This window comes from Dipodomys ordii, unplaced genomic scaffold (assembly GCF_000151885.1).
Source record: "Dipodomys ordii isolate 6190 unplaced genomic scaffold, Dord_2.0 Scaffold93, whole genome shotgun sequence".
Taxonomy (NCBI): Eukaryota; Metazoa; Chordata; class Mammalia; order Rodentia; family Heteromyidae; genus Dipodomys; species Dipodomys ordii.
The window spans coordinates 2,398,320-2,414,426 of NW_012267309.1; the positions used below are offsets into that span (position 1 = coordinate 2,398,320).

At 44.4% G+C, this 16,107-nt stretch overlaps 1 protein-coding gene across 3 annotated transcripts in view; it reads right to left on the reverse strand.

Annotated features, from left to right (window-relative positions):
- Positions 1-2,998: 2,998 nt before the first annotated feature.
- Positions 2,999-16,107, reverse strand: part of Wnk2 (WNK lysine deficient protein kinase 2) — a 118,333-nt gene continuing 105,224 nt past the window's right edge. For 2 of the 3 annotated variants that reach the window (XM_013026390.1, XM_013026389.1), the window contains 4 exons: positions 14,398-14,442; positions 12,556-12,794; positions 6,024-6,135; positions 2,999-3,024 (listed from right to left, as the gene is read on the reverse strand). In XM_013026390.1, coding sequence (XP_012881844.1) covers positions 2,999-3,024; positions 6,024-6,135; positions 12,556-12,794; positions 14,398-14,442 — 422 coding nt within the window. Of the gene's footprint in view, positions 3,025-5,937; positions 6,136-12,555; positions 12,795-14,397; positions 14,443-16,107 lie in introns of those variants that run through there. The other variant, XM_013026388.1, reaches the window with a different exon arrangement.

Below are 16,107 nucleotides of genomic sequence, written 5' to 3' on the forward strand. Positions count from 1 at the left end.
ACTAAGTTGGTGAATAATAATGTTCAAATCTTTTATATTGTTGTGACTGTTGAGTTCATTCTCCAGGAACAGGATTACTCAAAATGTGATCCAAGTGTTGAGAGTGATGGACACACCTCCACCACCACCACCAGCAGTAGCTCCAAGGGACAGAAAGTTTTGTTATTCACATAATGCTTTTTTGGGGACAGGAGGATAGCATCTAAGCTGGCCCAAAATGGACCAAGGAAACAAGGAGGAGACCAGTCTGGGACTTTCATGGTGGTCTAGGTTGAAGACACTGTATGTGGGAAGGAACTGCTTGATGTAGTTTCTGGGTTGTTGCCAATGGGTATTCAGGCCTTCTTCTTGGCTTGTCCAAACACAGAGTAGAAGAGAAAGAGAGGGAGGAGAGGTTTAAAGCTGTCAGTGATCATATATCAAAAATTAGAGCAAGCCACAGGCCAGTGACTCACACCTAATAATCCTATCTACTCAAGAGGCTGTGAGCTAAGGATTGCAGTTGGAAGCCAGTCCAGGCAGGAAAGTCTGTGAGACATTTATCTCCAATTAATTACCAAAAAGCCAGAAATGGAGTTGTGGCTCAAGTGGAACAGCACCAACCTTGAGCAAAAATAGCTAAGGAATAACACCAGTCTCTGAGTTCAAGGGCCAGTACAAGATTGTATGTACTCATGTGCACATGTGCACAGGAGTGTGCATTGACACACACACACACACACACAGAACCAGACTCTTGTAATAGACCACTGTAAGGGACAATGGTTGTCTGCAATTTGCTCTGTTTTGGAAAGAGGGATATTGAAATACCTATTGTGATGGATTTTTCTTTACAGTTTTATCAACATGTATCTGTTACTAGAGATATAGACATGTAGAACCAATTTGCCCTTTGTCATTATGATAAACATTGCTCTGAAACCTGCACTGTATGATAAAACAGAGCCGCCTCAGCTTCCCTTCAATTAAAGTTAGGATGGTATATCTGTGTTCATCTTATTAGCTTAACCCATGTGTCATTATATTTATGGAGGCATTTAAATCCAATCTGATGGGTTTCTTTCAAGTGATTAAACCATTTATATAACATTATAAAATATGGTCTCTCACCTATTTGATTTACATTTTTCTCCTGTTATTTGCTTTTTTTTCTGTAGTTCTGTGTGTTTGGGTTCTAAACTAAGAGCTCTGTGGCTTTTTGCCCTGTGGGAACAACCAGTCTTTTTGCCACTGGCCTGGTGGCTCATCACTTGTCACTGTCCTGCTGTCCATGATTCTGAGCCTTTAGGGCTAGGACAAGTTGCATTAGGTCACCCTCACAAGCCTATGTGGGATTCAGGAGTTTCTTGCCATAAGTATTCACTTAATTTTAGTTTTAAGGTGGATACAAGTAGACAAGTACCAACAATGAAGGTTAAATGCAATCTGTGGGCCCCTAGTGGGTGGCTCACAACTATAATCCTAGCTATTCAGGTTGAGATCTGAGGATCCAAGTTTGAAGCCAGCTTGAGAAGGAGTCTATGAGACTCTTGTCTCCATTTAAGCACCAAGAAAGTCCAGAAGTAAAGCAGTAGTTTAAGGGGTAGAAGGTCAGCTTTGATTGAAAAAATTAAGTGACAGTACTGAGGCCCAAAGTTCAAACCCAGTTCACACACACACACACACACACACACACACACACACACACACACACACACACACACACACACACCCCTGTGGATACTAATAGTGTCCTGTAAGAAGAAAAGAGTTCTAAGCAATCTCTCTTCTTGTGCATATACAGGTCATGCCAGCTTATAACAAGATGGTGGTTGCCTAAAGCCAACAGAAGTCTCATTATCCATTCTACCATGCAGCCCTCTTCAGCTTGGATTTCTCAACTATGTCAGTTCAAGCAGAGACATCATTTGCTTTTGTTTCCCAGAGAAAGAATGAAAATCAAAGCTGGTCTCCCTGGCTAGGCCACACAGCTACTTATGAGCTGGAAACAAAGTTACAGGGTAATTTTACTTTGCTCAGAATCCTTAGGGGATGCTTTTTTTGGATTGCTGGGTTTTCCAGATCCTGGAGCATTGAGTAACCCATCAATAAGATGCCCTTTAATTCCTGGAGGCTGGGCACTTTGTCAGAATGACTTTACATGACACTCTGAGGTGCTGGCAACCACCTTAAGTTCATAGTGGTATGTGTGGTCTCTATTGGTGATCAAGTCCAAGAGCTGCTAAAACCCACTCCACCCGTCACTGGAGGAAGTGCTACATTGCAGTTAGAGATTAATGAACATGAACTTGTAGCTTTCCCCCATTTTATTATATTGAACCCCAAATTCTACCCCAGGTCCTGTGTTTCTATAGGCTGGGCCAGGCTGTGATGTTCCCATGTGTGGCACATTTTCTCACCAAGGCCATTGCTAGTTTTCCTGCATTTTCAGATGTGTCCTCCACCCCCAGGAGGACGCAGACTCCAGACTGGATGGTCCCTGTCCTGCTGGTGCCTGTGAAATCTGGAAGGAAGGTTATTTCTGGCCTCTATGAATGCAGGCCCTGTGCTGGGAGGTGGGGTGACTTTGGCCTCCAAAGACCAGAGGGCAAGCTGTATATCATGGAATCATGTCAGCAAAGGGAACCTCAACTCTGTGCCTGGGATGGGGATGCTTGGAGATGAGCTTCCAGCCTGGTCCTAAATAGAACAGTCTTTCCTGTGTGTACAGGCTCCTGGGAATGCCCTTACCCCCCCCCCCCCCCCCTTCACATTCACATCACCTGGAGGATCAGAGAGGAGAAAGTTTGAAAAAAAAAAAACCAAAAAACCACAGTCCTTTCTCCCCCAAAATATTTTTTTTATTCTTGCATTACATTTGTGTTTCCAATTGTGAATAAAAAATGCTTAGAAAGTGGTTACAAAACAGCGTGAACTGGACTAGAGCAGTGGGCCAGCCCTGAAGGTCTGTCACTTCTCCGCTGGGACGATGTGATGCGGGCCTGGCATCTGGGCCGGGTCAATCAGGTTTCTCACTCTCAGGATCTAGAAAACAAAACTGCCAGAGCTCATTACGGGCCTCTGAAGCACCGATTTCTCACTAGAAGCTGGCCCCTGATGCTTTTACATGTGGCTCTGTCTAAGCATCTGGTCTACTTTCCCAGGAGGTGGAGATCAAGGCTGGAGCTTGGCCAGCCTGACCGTCACGACCATGCCCTGTTGCTGAGCCTTGTCCTGAGCAGAGTACATGACATCTATAACCATACAGCCACTCAGAATGGCCAAACTCAGAGAGGGATGCCAGCTCCTGTTCAACTAGGACATCTGGGAGGAAGCTACCCTCTGGCTCTTTGAAGCACTGGAGAGAACTTCCCCTGCCTCTGCCCAGGGTCAGTGGTGAGACAAGGCATCAAAATTTAGCTGCAAGGTCAGTGCTGCCTCTGGTACAGGTGACCCTTGTCACCCTGTCACCCCTGAGCAGAGAGGTAGGAAGCCTGGAACTGCAATGAACCAAGACTGTTCTCAAACAAGAGGTGGCCAGTCCTAGTTGGAAAGCCCAGAGATGCATCAGACCTCCTGGTGCCCAGGATCAGGGTCAGACCCATGATGCATGTGGATGAGAACATTAGTGGGGGGGGGGTCTGACTGGGACCACACAGGGAGGTCCTCTTCCTTCTGACAATCAGAAAGACCAGCGCACCGCATGTGACCCATGGTGCCCCTAGCCACCAATCTTCCTTTCAATAAGCTCAAGAGCTTGAAAGGGGAGCCCCTTCCTGGCCTGAGCTCAGCCCACCAGGAGGGAAAAGGGAGGCCCAGGAGCCACAGGGAGTCCTCTAAGCTAGGCTCTCTGGGAGCCAGTGCCAATAGGGATGCATTGGAGATGCAGTTTACTTGAGCAGGAAACTCACCCCCTCCACCTGCACTTCTAAAAGGAACAAGTGCAGAGTCACTGTCCAAACAACAGCCTAGTCAGAGTTAGGGCCAGCCGGGCTCGGTGTCCTAGGGCCGCAGGCCACAGCTGGTAGGTGGAGTGCTGTGGATCAAGTGGATCATCAGAGGCCTGGGTCCTGGTCCCACAACCCCCACAGCTCTAGGATGGAGGCAGCATGGCTTTAGGCTTAATATAGAGCCCAGGACAGGTCTATTGCATCTGCCTTCTACAAGACTCACCAGTGAACACAGGGCAAGAAAAAGATGTTGTTTTACAGTGTTTTGAAGCAAGAAAAATTTAATTTTTTTTCTCCCTCACAAATATAGTCTCTGCGGGATCCCCTGCCGCTAGTTCATCTTAGGTGTGGGGAAAAGGGAGAGAGTGAGCTACACTTCATAAAGACACAGGCCCGCATGTTTCTCACAAACACAGAACCTAAATCTCTGATTGCAGTATTGTATCCAGGCAGTAGATTCTGCAGAGTCCTCTAGAAAATTCAATCTTAATTCAAATGATGGAATAGTATGTTGAAACCAAAATAATTTAGCTGCAGAACTGGGTAATTCCTGCTGGGCAGCCTCAGGCAGTCTGCCTGCCAGAGGGGATACAGATTATCTGTCCATGGAGCTTTCATCTCTACCTGGGTCATTTTGTGTCCATCTGGGCTGTGTCCATGGACATTTCTGGAAAGATTGTCCCTTCAGGTTAGCCTTAGAGTGGTCTGGAGAGATTTATAAGTTGGGGTAGACAGATCATAGGCTTCTGTAAAAATTGTGGAAAAAGAAGCAAAGTGGGACCCCTGAGCTGAGAAGTGGTACCCATCTCTGTTACGGCTCACAATCGCTCGCCAGCTACCCGAGCATTTGCTTACTTGGCATTTGTGACAGGCTCCAAAAAAGCTGTGGATATTCCTTACTGGGAGACCAACTTCTGCAAATGTCCCCCTTTGGCCTGTCACCTGTCCTTCTTGGTCATAAACAAGCCCAGGGAGACCTTGTTCCATTGAGCATTAAAAGCTGGGCTCACCTAGCTCTTGCAACTCATTAATCAACCAAGGTCTTTGATTTAATCCCTGCCGCTCCTCCCCTCCTCCCTCCACCCCCCATGTTTGAATGTAGAGCCTGGGCACTGTCCGTGAGCTCCTCTTACTCAAGGCTAGTACTTTACCACTTGAGCCACAGTGCCACTTCTGGCTTTTTCTGTGATTAGTTAAGAGTTTCATGGACTTTCCTGCCTGGACCAGCTTTGAACCATGATTCTCAGATCTCAGCCTCCTGAGTACCAGTACCCAGCTTTCAATTTTCACTTCTTTGGGCCTGGTGCTGTCCTTCAGCTCTTCAGCTCAAGGCTAGTGCTCTATCACTTGAGCCACAGCACCACTTCCGGCTTTTTCTGCTTATGTGGTGCAGAGGAATGGAACCCAGGGCCTCATGCATGCAAGGCCAGCACTCTACCACTGAGCCACCTCTGAGCACATCAATTTTCACTTTTAAATAATGTTTACAATAGAAAACTAAAGATCAGGCTTCAGCTTAAGATCTATAAAACATTCAATATCTCTTCAACTTCATATGGAGAGACATACATCTCCTCATGAATCCACTGCAAATGAAACAGATCTTTTAGGATAAATGATTAAAAAAAAAACCAAAAAACATGTCTTTTTTCCACCAGGGAACAGAATATCTGGAATTCAAGATACTGCACTTCTGCAGAGTGATGTCATTATACTTCTGCACGCTTCTAACCTTCAACTCAAGAACAGGCAGTGGGTGTGAAGGCTGCATGTGTAAACAAATGGAGCAGACCTAAGAGAGAACACAGGGTCTGAAGCAGCAGGGAAGTGTCTTGCTGTTCAATGCGCCCCCTGGTGGCTGGACCATGTGCCCACATGGGGGAGGGCAGAGGACTAGGCGATGCGCAGCCCAGGCCCAGGTGGCCTCATAAACATTGGCAACCTAGGTACCTGTGTGAGGTTGGCTAATCCAACCCCCAGGCATACTCCTCTGGGCTGCTCAGGGCCTCTAGGACACTGGAGCTGGAAGCAGACCTCTGAACTGACCTAGAGGCAGTGAAATGGAGGGATCTGGGAGGCTGGAGTGGACAATACCTGGTGTGGGCACAGGCAGGGCAGGGGTGGCTCCAGGAATGGCTGAGGTGGACAGAGGGCCAGGCACTGGGGTCAGACATGGCATTCTCACTCCTGCTCGAGATGTAGTCGTCTATGAGATACAGAGAAGAAGAAAAAGGTACAAGGGGCTGCAATATGCTGCCCTTCGAATCCCCAAAGTTTCTCCATTCTTAGGAAGAAGTGGTCTCTCAACGCACCAGGAGGATAAACATGGGGCTGGAAAGCATCACCTTCATGTATTCCTTTACTAAAGCTACTGTTGGGCCATTTTGAGCCAGAAAACTTGAGATAGTACAATTGAAATGATCAAGTTTGAGGAACAGAAAGAGAATGCAGACAGGTGAACAGTGCCTAAGGGGTCTGAATTGTGCTCCACTGAGTGAATTGATAAATATATTATGGAAGTCATATAAGGAAAAGAGAGAAAGGAGGATTTAGGGAGAAAAATACTGAGCTGGGCACCCACTGGTTCACACCTGTTAATCCTAGCTACTCAGGAGGCCGACATCTAAGGATCAAGGTTTGAAACTAGCCCAGGCATGAAAGTTTGTGAGACTCTTATCTCCAATTAAACACCAAAACACTGCAAGTAGAGGTGTGACTTAAGTGGTAGAGCACTAGTGTGAAAAAACTAAGGGACAGCACATAGACCTTGAGTTCAAGCCCTAGTACTGGCACCAACACACATATAAAAAATAGTATTGGAGGATATAATGGCCAGAAAATTTCCAAATTTCAAAAAGACATGATTACATATTCCAGGAATTCAGGTGGACTCCAGGCAGGGAAAAACTATCAAAGGGTTTCAAAGAGAAACACTATCAAGATTTGCAAACTGAATTCAAGAGCGGATTAGAAAGATTATGCTCAATGACCCGGTGAGATCTATTTCAGGAATGCAAGAGTTTGTATTTCTAGGAATTTTTCCATTTTTATCTAAGATACTTAACTTGGTAGTTAAAACTTGGTCAGTTTTATCTTTTCTAAATGCCAACTTGTGTTTTCAATGATTTTCCTTTACAGTTCAATATGTGAAAACCCATCAATATAACATACATGAACAGAATGAAAGAAGAAAACAAGTGATCATCTCAATGATGCAGAAAAATAAACATTTAACAAAACCAATAAATTAGGAATATAAGAAAACTTTACAAAATGATAAATAAAAGTCATGTGTGAAAAATCCATGCCAAGCATCATGGTTAATGGCAAAAGATTTAAATGTTTCCTCTAGGATTGAAAACAGGAGAAGGATACTTATTTTCATCAGTTCTATTCAACACAGTATTGGAGGTCCAGCTAGAGTGATTAGGCAAGAAAAAGCAAGAGAAGGAAGGCATCCAAATTGGAAAGGAAAGAGGTACATATCTCTGATCAAAGACGATATAGTTAACCTTAAGAAGTGCACAAAACCACTGTGGAAGCTAATCAGAGAAACTGCAGGATACAGAAATCAACATGAAAACTCAGTTGCCTTTCTGCACGTTAGCAATGTGTTCATTGCTGAAACAGGAAATTAAGGAATCAATTGCATTTGAAATAGAATAAAAAAGTCAAAATGTCTGGGAATAAGTTTAACTAAGGAACTATTTGTATACTGAAAACTATAAAATATTGACAAATCAGGGCTGGGGGCATAGCCCAAGTGATAGATCATTTGCCAAGCAAGTACAGGGTCCCAAATTCAAATCCTAGTATTGCCACAACCAACAATAATGACATTGCCAAAAGAAATTCAAGACAAGGAAAAACAAGACAATCATCAATATTAACAGACTTGAAGACTTGTTAAAGATGTATTGTTAAAATGTCTATGGCACCCAAAATAATCTTAAGATTAATGTAATCCCTACCAAAATTTCAGTAGCAGTTTTTTCAAGAAATAAATGTAATTTTTTTAAAAAAAGGTCTGAGAAGTCATATGGATTCTCAAGGGGCTCTAAATAGGGAAAAAATTTAGAAAAGGAAGAATAGGGTTAGAGGATTCATACTTCCTGATTTCAAAATGTACATGAAAACTACAGGAATCAGAGCAGTAAGATATTGGCTAAAGGATATGGATATAGACAAATGAAACAGTGAATCTCAAGCTTTTATATTACATAGCCAATTGATTTTTTTTGGGAGGGTCCAGTCGTGGGGCCTGAACTCTGGGCCTGGGCACTGTCCCTCAGCTCCCCAGCTCAAGGCTAGCGCTCTACCACGTGAGCCACAGCGCCACTTCTGGCTTTTTCTGCTTATTTGATGCTGAGGAATCGAACCCAGGGCCTTATGCATGCAAGGCAGGCACTCTACCATTGAACCACCTTCCCAGCCCCTACATTTTTATTTTTAAAAACTTTGAGTATCAAAGGGTACAATCAAGAAGTACAAGAGGGGGGGTTGGAGGCATGGCTCAGGAGGTAGAGAACTGGCCAATGAGTATAGAATGTCAGATACAGAGTTTGAGTCCTGGTTTCAGACAAAAAAAAAAAAAAGCAAAAGCAAGAGAGCCTACTAAATGACATCATTTCCAGATCATAGAGGAGTTAGTGGCCACTATAAAGAATCCCTATAACTTTCCAAAGCAAACTCAGCAATCTAAATTTTAAAAATGAGCAAAAAACTTGAATGGACATTTCTCCAAAGAAGAGAGGTATACGAACGGCCAATAAAATACAACCATTAAGATGAGGTGGTTTTTTTTTTAATTAAAGGGAGCATTGATGAAGAGGAAGAGAAATTGGTGTCCTTGTGGCAATTGTATTGATTTTTAAGTTACTTTGGTTGGTACAATGTTTTGACAATATTGCCTTCCAGTTCATGAATGTGGATGCCCTTCTGTTTATTTAGTTCTTTAAAACTTTTCTTTTTGGGGGGCGGGGGGAGGATAGGAAGGGATGGGAAGGGGAAACAAAGGAGGAGGCTACAATGCTTGATAAGAAATGTACTCATTATCTTGCCCATGTAATTGTAACCCCTCTGTACAGTATTTTCACAATAAAAAAATTTTCTTTTGGCAGTGCTTTAATCAGTACATAGGCCTTCAAGTTCTACTTAAATTGATTCCTAGGAATTTTTATTCCTTTTGATTCTGTCTCTGTGTCTCTATCTCTGTCTCTCTCTCTGTTTGTTATGTTCTGGTCCGGGAGCTTGAACTCAGGCACTGGACACAGTCCCTGAGCTTTAAACATTTTTTTATATTGTTATTATAAAGGTGATGTACTCTGAGCTTCTTTGCTCCAGGCTAGCATGCTAACATTTGAGTCACAGCTCCATTTCTGGCTTTTTGGTGGTTAATTGGAGATAAGAGTTTCACAGGCTTTCCTGCCTAGTCTGGCTTCTAAATGTGATCCTCAGATCTCAGCCTCTTGAGGTAGCTAGGATTACAGGCATAAGCCATAGGTACCTGGCTCTTTTGATGCTTTTGTGCATGTTCACTGCCTTTGGTAATGCAAAATTATGTGCCTGCTATGGAAAACAGAATGTCAATTTCTCAAAAAAGTTGAATGTAGCATTTTATGGTCTTGCCTGAAGTTCCACTCCTGTATGTATACCCAAAAGAACTAAAAGCAGGACTACTCAGGAGACTGAGTAGAAAAATAAACGTATAAGGCTAGCTCAGGCATAATAGTTCACACAACCCTATCTCAAAAATAACCAGCATAAAACAGGGCTGAAGGAGTTGCTCAAATGGTAGAGCACCATATTGGCAACTCAAGGCCTTGAGTTCAAACTTCAGAGTTGAAAGTAGTAGGGCTTCAAACAGATATTTGATTACTGATGTTCATAGCAGCATATTCACAATAGCTGGAAGGTGGAACTAAATCAAGTGCCCATCATTTAATGAATAGATGGACATTATGTCCATACAATGAAATATTTTTGACAAAAAAGGAATGAAGTTTAAGGAATTAAAGAAGATATAAATAAGTTGAAAGAAGTTTCATGGTCAAGAACTGGAAGATAAGTCGGGTATGGTTAGGTCAGTTATGTTGGCTTTTACACCTGTAATCCCAGTTAGTCAAAAGGTGGAGATCCAAGAGGATTACAGTTTTAGGCTAGCCTGAGCAAGAAGTTCCTTAGACTCCATCTGAACAAAAATAACTGGGCATAATATAGGATGTACCTATCATATTAGCTATGAGGGAGGAATAATTAGGAGGACTGTGATCTAGACTGCCCCAAAATGAGATCCTATGTGAAAAATAACTAAAACAAAAAGGGCTGGAGGCATGGCTGCCTAGCAAGCCTGACACCCTGAACTCAAACCCCAGAACTGCCCAAAACAAAAACAGCTAACTATTCTTTTTTTTTGTCAGTCGTGGGGCTTGAACTCTGGGCTTGGGCGCTGTCCCTGTGCTTTTCAGCTCAAGGCGAGCGCTCTACCGCTTGTGCTACAGAGCCACTTCCAGTTTTTCTAGTGTTTATTGGAGATAAGAGTCTCACGGACTTTCCTGCACGGGCTGGCTTTGAACCGTGATCCTCAGATCTCAGCCTTCTGAGTATCTAGGATTACAGGCATGAGCCACTGGCACCCCGCTAACTATTTGTAAAATATAAAAACACTACATGAAATAAGCTATAGGTTCAATGCAATTCTGTGTCAAAATCTCAATAACCTTTTGGTTCAGAAACAGGAAAAAAATTATACAAATCAAACATACAAATATCTTCAAGGTGCTTCAAACTTTTAAAAAGGGAAAAACCCCATACTTTCTAACCTCAAAATTTACTACAAAGATACAATAATTGAAATAATGTAGAACTGGTATAAAAGCAGACGGATGGACCAATGAGAGAGGAGGCAGCCCAGAAGTACCTTTATATGTATGGTCAAATGAATTTTTATTTTCTTCATGGTTTGAGCCCAGGGCTTTATGCATTCTCTCTACCACTGAGCCACATCCCCCTGTCCCAATCACACTCAATGGAGGAAAGAACGGATTTTTTTTTAGGGGGGTTGTTGTTTATTTTTGTGCCAGTCCTGTGGCTTGAACTCAGGGTATGGGTGGTAACTTTGGGCTTTTTTGCTCAAGGCTAGCACTCTACTACCTGAGCCACAGCTCCACTTTTGGCTTTCTTTTTTTCCCTTTTGGTGGTTAACTGGAGATGAGATTATCATGGATTTCCATGTCGTGGCTGGCTCGAACCTTGATCCTCAGGTATCAGCCTCTTGAATAGCTAGGATTACAGCTTGAGCCATCACTGCCCTGTAGGATCACCTTTTTAACAAGTGGGACAGGGGAACTGGGTATCCACATGTGAACAAATGAAGTTTGATCTTTATCTAATAATATATATCCAAAAATTGACTCAAAGTCTACTGAAGATCCTAATATAAAAGATAAAATGAGCAGGTACAGGAGCTCATGTCTGTTCAAGAGTCTGAGATCTCAAGGTTCAAAGCCAGCCTGGACAGGAAAGTCCATAAGACTTGACTCCAATTAACCACCAAAAAGCCAGAAGTGAAGTTGTGGTTCAAGTGGTAGAGTACTATCCATGAGCAAAAGAGTTCAGGGACAGCTCTCAGGCCCTGAGTTCAAGCCCCAGGACTGGTGTACACATATATGCACACACACAAGTTGAAATTATGAAACTCCTAGAAGAAAACATTAAAGGGAAAAACTTCATAAAATTTGTCTTGGTAGTTATTTCTTGGATATGCCACCAAAGGTGCAAGCAACAAAAGCTAAAAAGACAAAATTAATACCTTTATTCATTAAAGAGCACTATCAACAAAGTAAAAAGGCAACTGATACAATGTAAGAAATATTTTCAAATCATCTATTTCACAAGGGATTAATGTCCTGAATATACAGAGAATTTCTAAAACTCAGCAGCAACAACAAAAACCTGTTGGGCACCAGTGTAATCACACTTGTAATCCTAGCCACTCAGGAAGCTAAAATCTGAGGATCACAGTTCAAAGCCAGGCTGTGCAAGAGTCTGTGAGACATTTATCTCCAATTAATCACCAGAAAACAGGAAGTGGTGCTGTGGCTTAAAGTAGAGCACTAGCCTTGAGTGAAAAAGCTCAGGGACAGTACCCAGGCCCTGAGTTCAAGCTCTATGACTGACAAACAACATCAACAACAACAACAACAAATCAACCTGACTCAAAAATGGGCAAAGGTCATAAACAGACATTTCTCTAAAGAAAATAGGCAAGTGGACAAATAAGCACCTGAAAAGATACTCCATATCACTAATTATTAAGGGAATACAAATCAAAACCACAGGATACCACCTCACACTTCACAAGACAGGCCACTGTCAAAAACCCAGAGGATAACTAGTGTTGCTGAAGATTTAGGGAAACTGAGACCTCATGTGCTGCTGGTAGGAATATAAAATGGCACAGCTACTTGAAACAAGAAGATGGGCTGTGGTAAAGATGAACTCAGACTATGGACACACAGGGCTTAGGACAATCTGCATGTGGCATGCAGGATTCTAACAAGGCTCCATTGCCACCACACCCGCCATCCTGTCCCCGGGAGGAGGCTGGTGTCCGCTCTGTACTCACAGCCCGAGTCTCGCCAGGAACCTCCATGTCATGCAGCTTCTGTGTCTGCTTCAGCTGGTTGAGTGTTGGCTTCAGCTGGGCTGCCCCCACCGTCTTGGTTGTCCACTCATCCACCAGCTTATGCAGGTCATCGGTGAAGGTACCTTTCTTGTTGTTGCTGTTGTTCACCTGTGCCTGGACGTGCAGGGTGGACTGGGGACCAGGCTCGGGGCCTGGGGCCAGGCTGCTGGTGGAGGACCCTGGGGAGTCACATAGACCAGGATTGGTGATGCCACACATTCGCTCAGCACCACTGGTGGGCTGGCTGCAGTTATTCTTATGTGATGGCCAAGACAAGGGCCTCACTTTGGCCAGGCAACACCTTGCTTCAAGAGGCGGTCTGGATCGAGGGGCTTTACAGCCCAGTTTTAGACATGGTAGAACACTACATGGGCAGAGAAAGACTGAGCTATGTCAGGTGGCTGTCACCCATATCATAAGCCAGGCTAGGGGCTATCCCTTGTTAAAAATCCACGTTCCCCACTGCCGCCCATCCCACCAGACTCACGTGTGAGTGTGGGAGACTCCTGACACAGCTGGACACACATGAGAGGTGGCATCCCAGGGAATAGGGTCAGATTCCTCCATCTTTCTCTGACCTCTGCATCCTCAGCATGTTGCGAAGATGCTAGGCTACCTTGCAGAGTATGCAATGTACGGAGGCCACTGACAGCCTGCACCCCCTCTCCTGGACAGGCTGTACTGATACGAACAGTTCTGTGAATTTACTTATCTTGGTTGTTTGGAACTCAAAACCAAGAAATGGCATATTTTCTTATTGTAGTATTTGGGGAAGGTATCAATAAAAGGTACCACAATCTAGGGCCCTGGCATGGGTGGGGAGGGAGGAAGGTTTGCTGGGAGCTGCTCTGATAACTAGAGTGCTTGGTTCTTCAATCCAATCTCTTTCATCTTTATTTTTTAATGGCCAACAGATGACTTGTAAATTTTATAACTGAATCCCCATCCCTCCACCCTGTAGACACATAAGTTCTGGCTGAGAATTTTGAATAGGCCAATTAAAATTTTTCTTCACTGATAAAAAGGACAGTAATTAAAAAATAATCCCAGCTAATGACCATCTCTTCAAACAAGCTGTTCCAAAATGTAGTGAACTTTAGTGGGTAGCAATGACAGAGCACAGACACAAACAATTAAAGATTAGTGATGAGATTTGTACAAACAAAGAGCTATTTCTACATGTAATTTTTAGCCCAGAAAAGAAATTTAAAAAAAAAAAGAGGAAAGAAAAAGATGGGAGAGAAAGAGGAGTGAAGAGAGAGAAGGAGGGAAAGCAAGAAGAGAGAAAGAGAGAGGGGGGGAGAGAGAGAGGGAGAGGGGGAGAGAGAGAGAGAGAAAGAGAGAGAGAAAGGGAGAGGGAGAGAGAGGGAGGGAGAGAGAGAGAGGAGAGGGAGGAAGGGTAAGTGGCCCAGGTAGACTAATACCCATTCGGTCCTGGTATCTCTCCTCGGGGAAAGCACTCATCTTTAGCACTTCAAGGAAATACTGACGCCTATGATTTTGGAAAAGGAGCCAATTAATGAATGGGAATTTGTGGACATTCCAGAGAAGGGCAATCCTGTTAGATGTGAACGGGCGAGACCGCACAAACTCTAGGAGCCATGGAGACACAAAGGGAAGCCAAGGGCAGCTGTCCCACCAGGCAGAAGCAAAGCAGAGCCCGGCAGGGTGGGCACAGCGCAGGCCACGCTGCCCGGCCACAGGAGGCCCTGATGCGCACTAGCCACAATAAAGCCCATGCGATGAGAGGGGGCAAAGGGGGTAAAAAACCCAGATAATTACTACTGCTGTGTTCTTTGCCTAGGCAGAGACGCTTCAGGGCTGACCCTGTAAGGGAAAAACAAACGACACAAGACCACAGGGTTAGGCAGAACAGCACACACCGTTCACACTACCACACTTAAGCAAAAGTCATCAGTGTGCAGGGAGGGACAGACACAGGCAGCAGTTCGGAGAGGAAGGCCGATTTGGCCTGGGGTAACTGGGCAGCGTCCCCAGAGTTAGTGTGCAGGCCCCACGGCTTTGCAGAGGAGGCAGAGGTGCCAGGGTAAGCCCCCCAAGCTTCAGGGAAAAGTGTTTTGTCTCTAGAAGCATATTCCAGAAAAAGAGAAAGAAAAAAGAAAAGCAGGGAAGAAGAAGAAGAAAAAAAAAAGCAAAGCACACTGTGGGGCTTTTAAAAGACCAGCTTTTGGGAGTTCCACTGGTTGAGGCATGAAAACCCACTAAATGTTAGCCAAGCTTTCCCCTCCCCCCTAAATAGAGTTGGGCATAACCTGGGCTGGCAGGCCTCTGAGGCCAGGAAGTTCTCCTCGTGCAAAAAGATACATTGTTTTTGTAGGTTTGAGGCCAATTCTGGATCCTAGATGTCTGCCTTAAATGAGGTCAGACAGGCAGCAAATTGGGTAATAGGAGGGTTGATCTCAGGGCTGACTGATTTTGGGAGACCATGCTGCCTCTCTTGTAATAGTTCCTTTTCCTAGGGGAAGGACAAGCCTTCATCATTGAACTACCATGTCAGTGGACTCATCTTCACTGTCCAGAGATGGTTTGGGAAAATCAGGCAGGTAACCCATTGAATCTGATATCTGCAGGGCCTCGATGGTAGGGACGGGGGCTGGACTAAGAGCTACGCTAGGATTTGCTACCATTCCAGTTTATCCTTTGTCCTCCCAGAGAACTGGAACTGGCAAGGAGGAGCTCAGATTTCCCCAAGGTCACTTGGCAAAGCCACATTAGTTGGGAGGGACTGAACTATAGTCCATAGACCCGCATTGGCCAAACACACTACCTCTGCCCTGATACCTGTTCCCCAGGAAGAGGTACTTGTGCAGCACTGATCCATGAGACTCAGAAACCAGAGACCTGGAAAAACCTAGCCATTTCTGCTTTCCAATTTGCTTCTTGCTTTGGGGGACAGAGGACAGACACTGGGCTGGCTTTCTGGTCTGAGCTCAGCTTCAGGCTGTGTATCTTGCAACCAGAAACTCTACTTCAATGATCTTGACTTATTATCAGTTTGCTCAGTGTGAGCTCTAAGCATACAGTGGGGAAAAGTGAGATCTTTGGTTGGAGACACAGAAAGGAGGTGAGCAGGAGAAATCTGACAGGCCTCTGAGGAAGGCAGGGCTCTCTCTGATCCATTGTTAGAGTCAAAAGGGTTGTTTTCCATGTGAGGCTGCAGCCTGGGCTTGGAGAGAAGGGACATGGGGAGAGAAGCCATGTCTATGCCATTTTGTGTGGGTCTGGAGCTCCATCTGGGCCACAATAATTACATAAAGATGGCTCAAAGATGGAAGGACACTGTCAAGCTAGAGTACTCACCTGTAGCAGGTGCTTTATAAAAGGGCCATCATACCTGTCAGTAAACTCTCAGTGTGTCCAGTACTTGTGCTGCATAGCTCTTGCTTGACTATTGTCATATTAGATAAAATACCAGATGAGCCAGGTGCCACTGCCCTTCCTGAACTCAGGAACCAAGTGTCCATAACACAG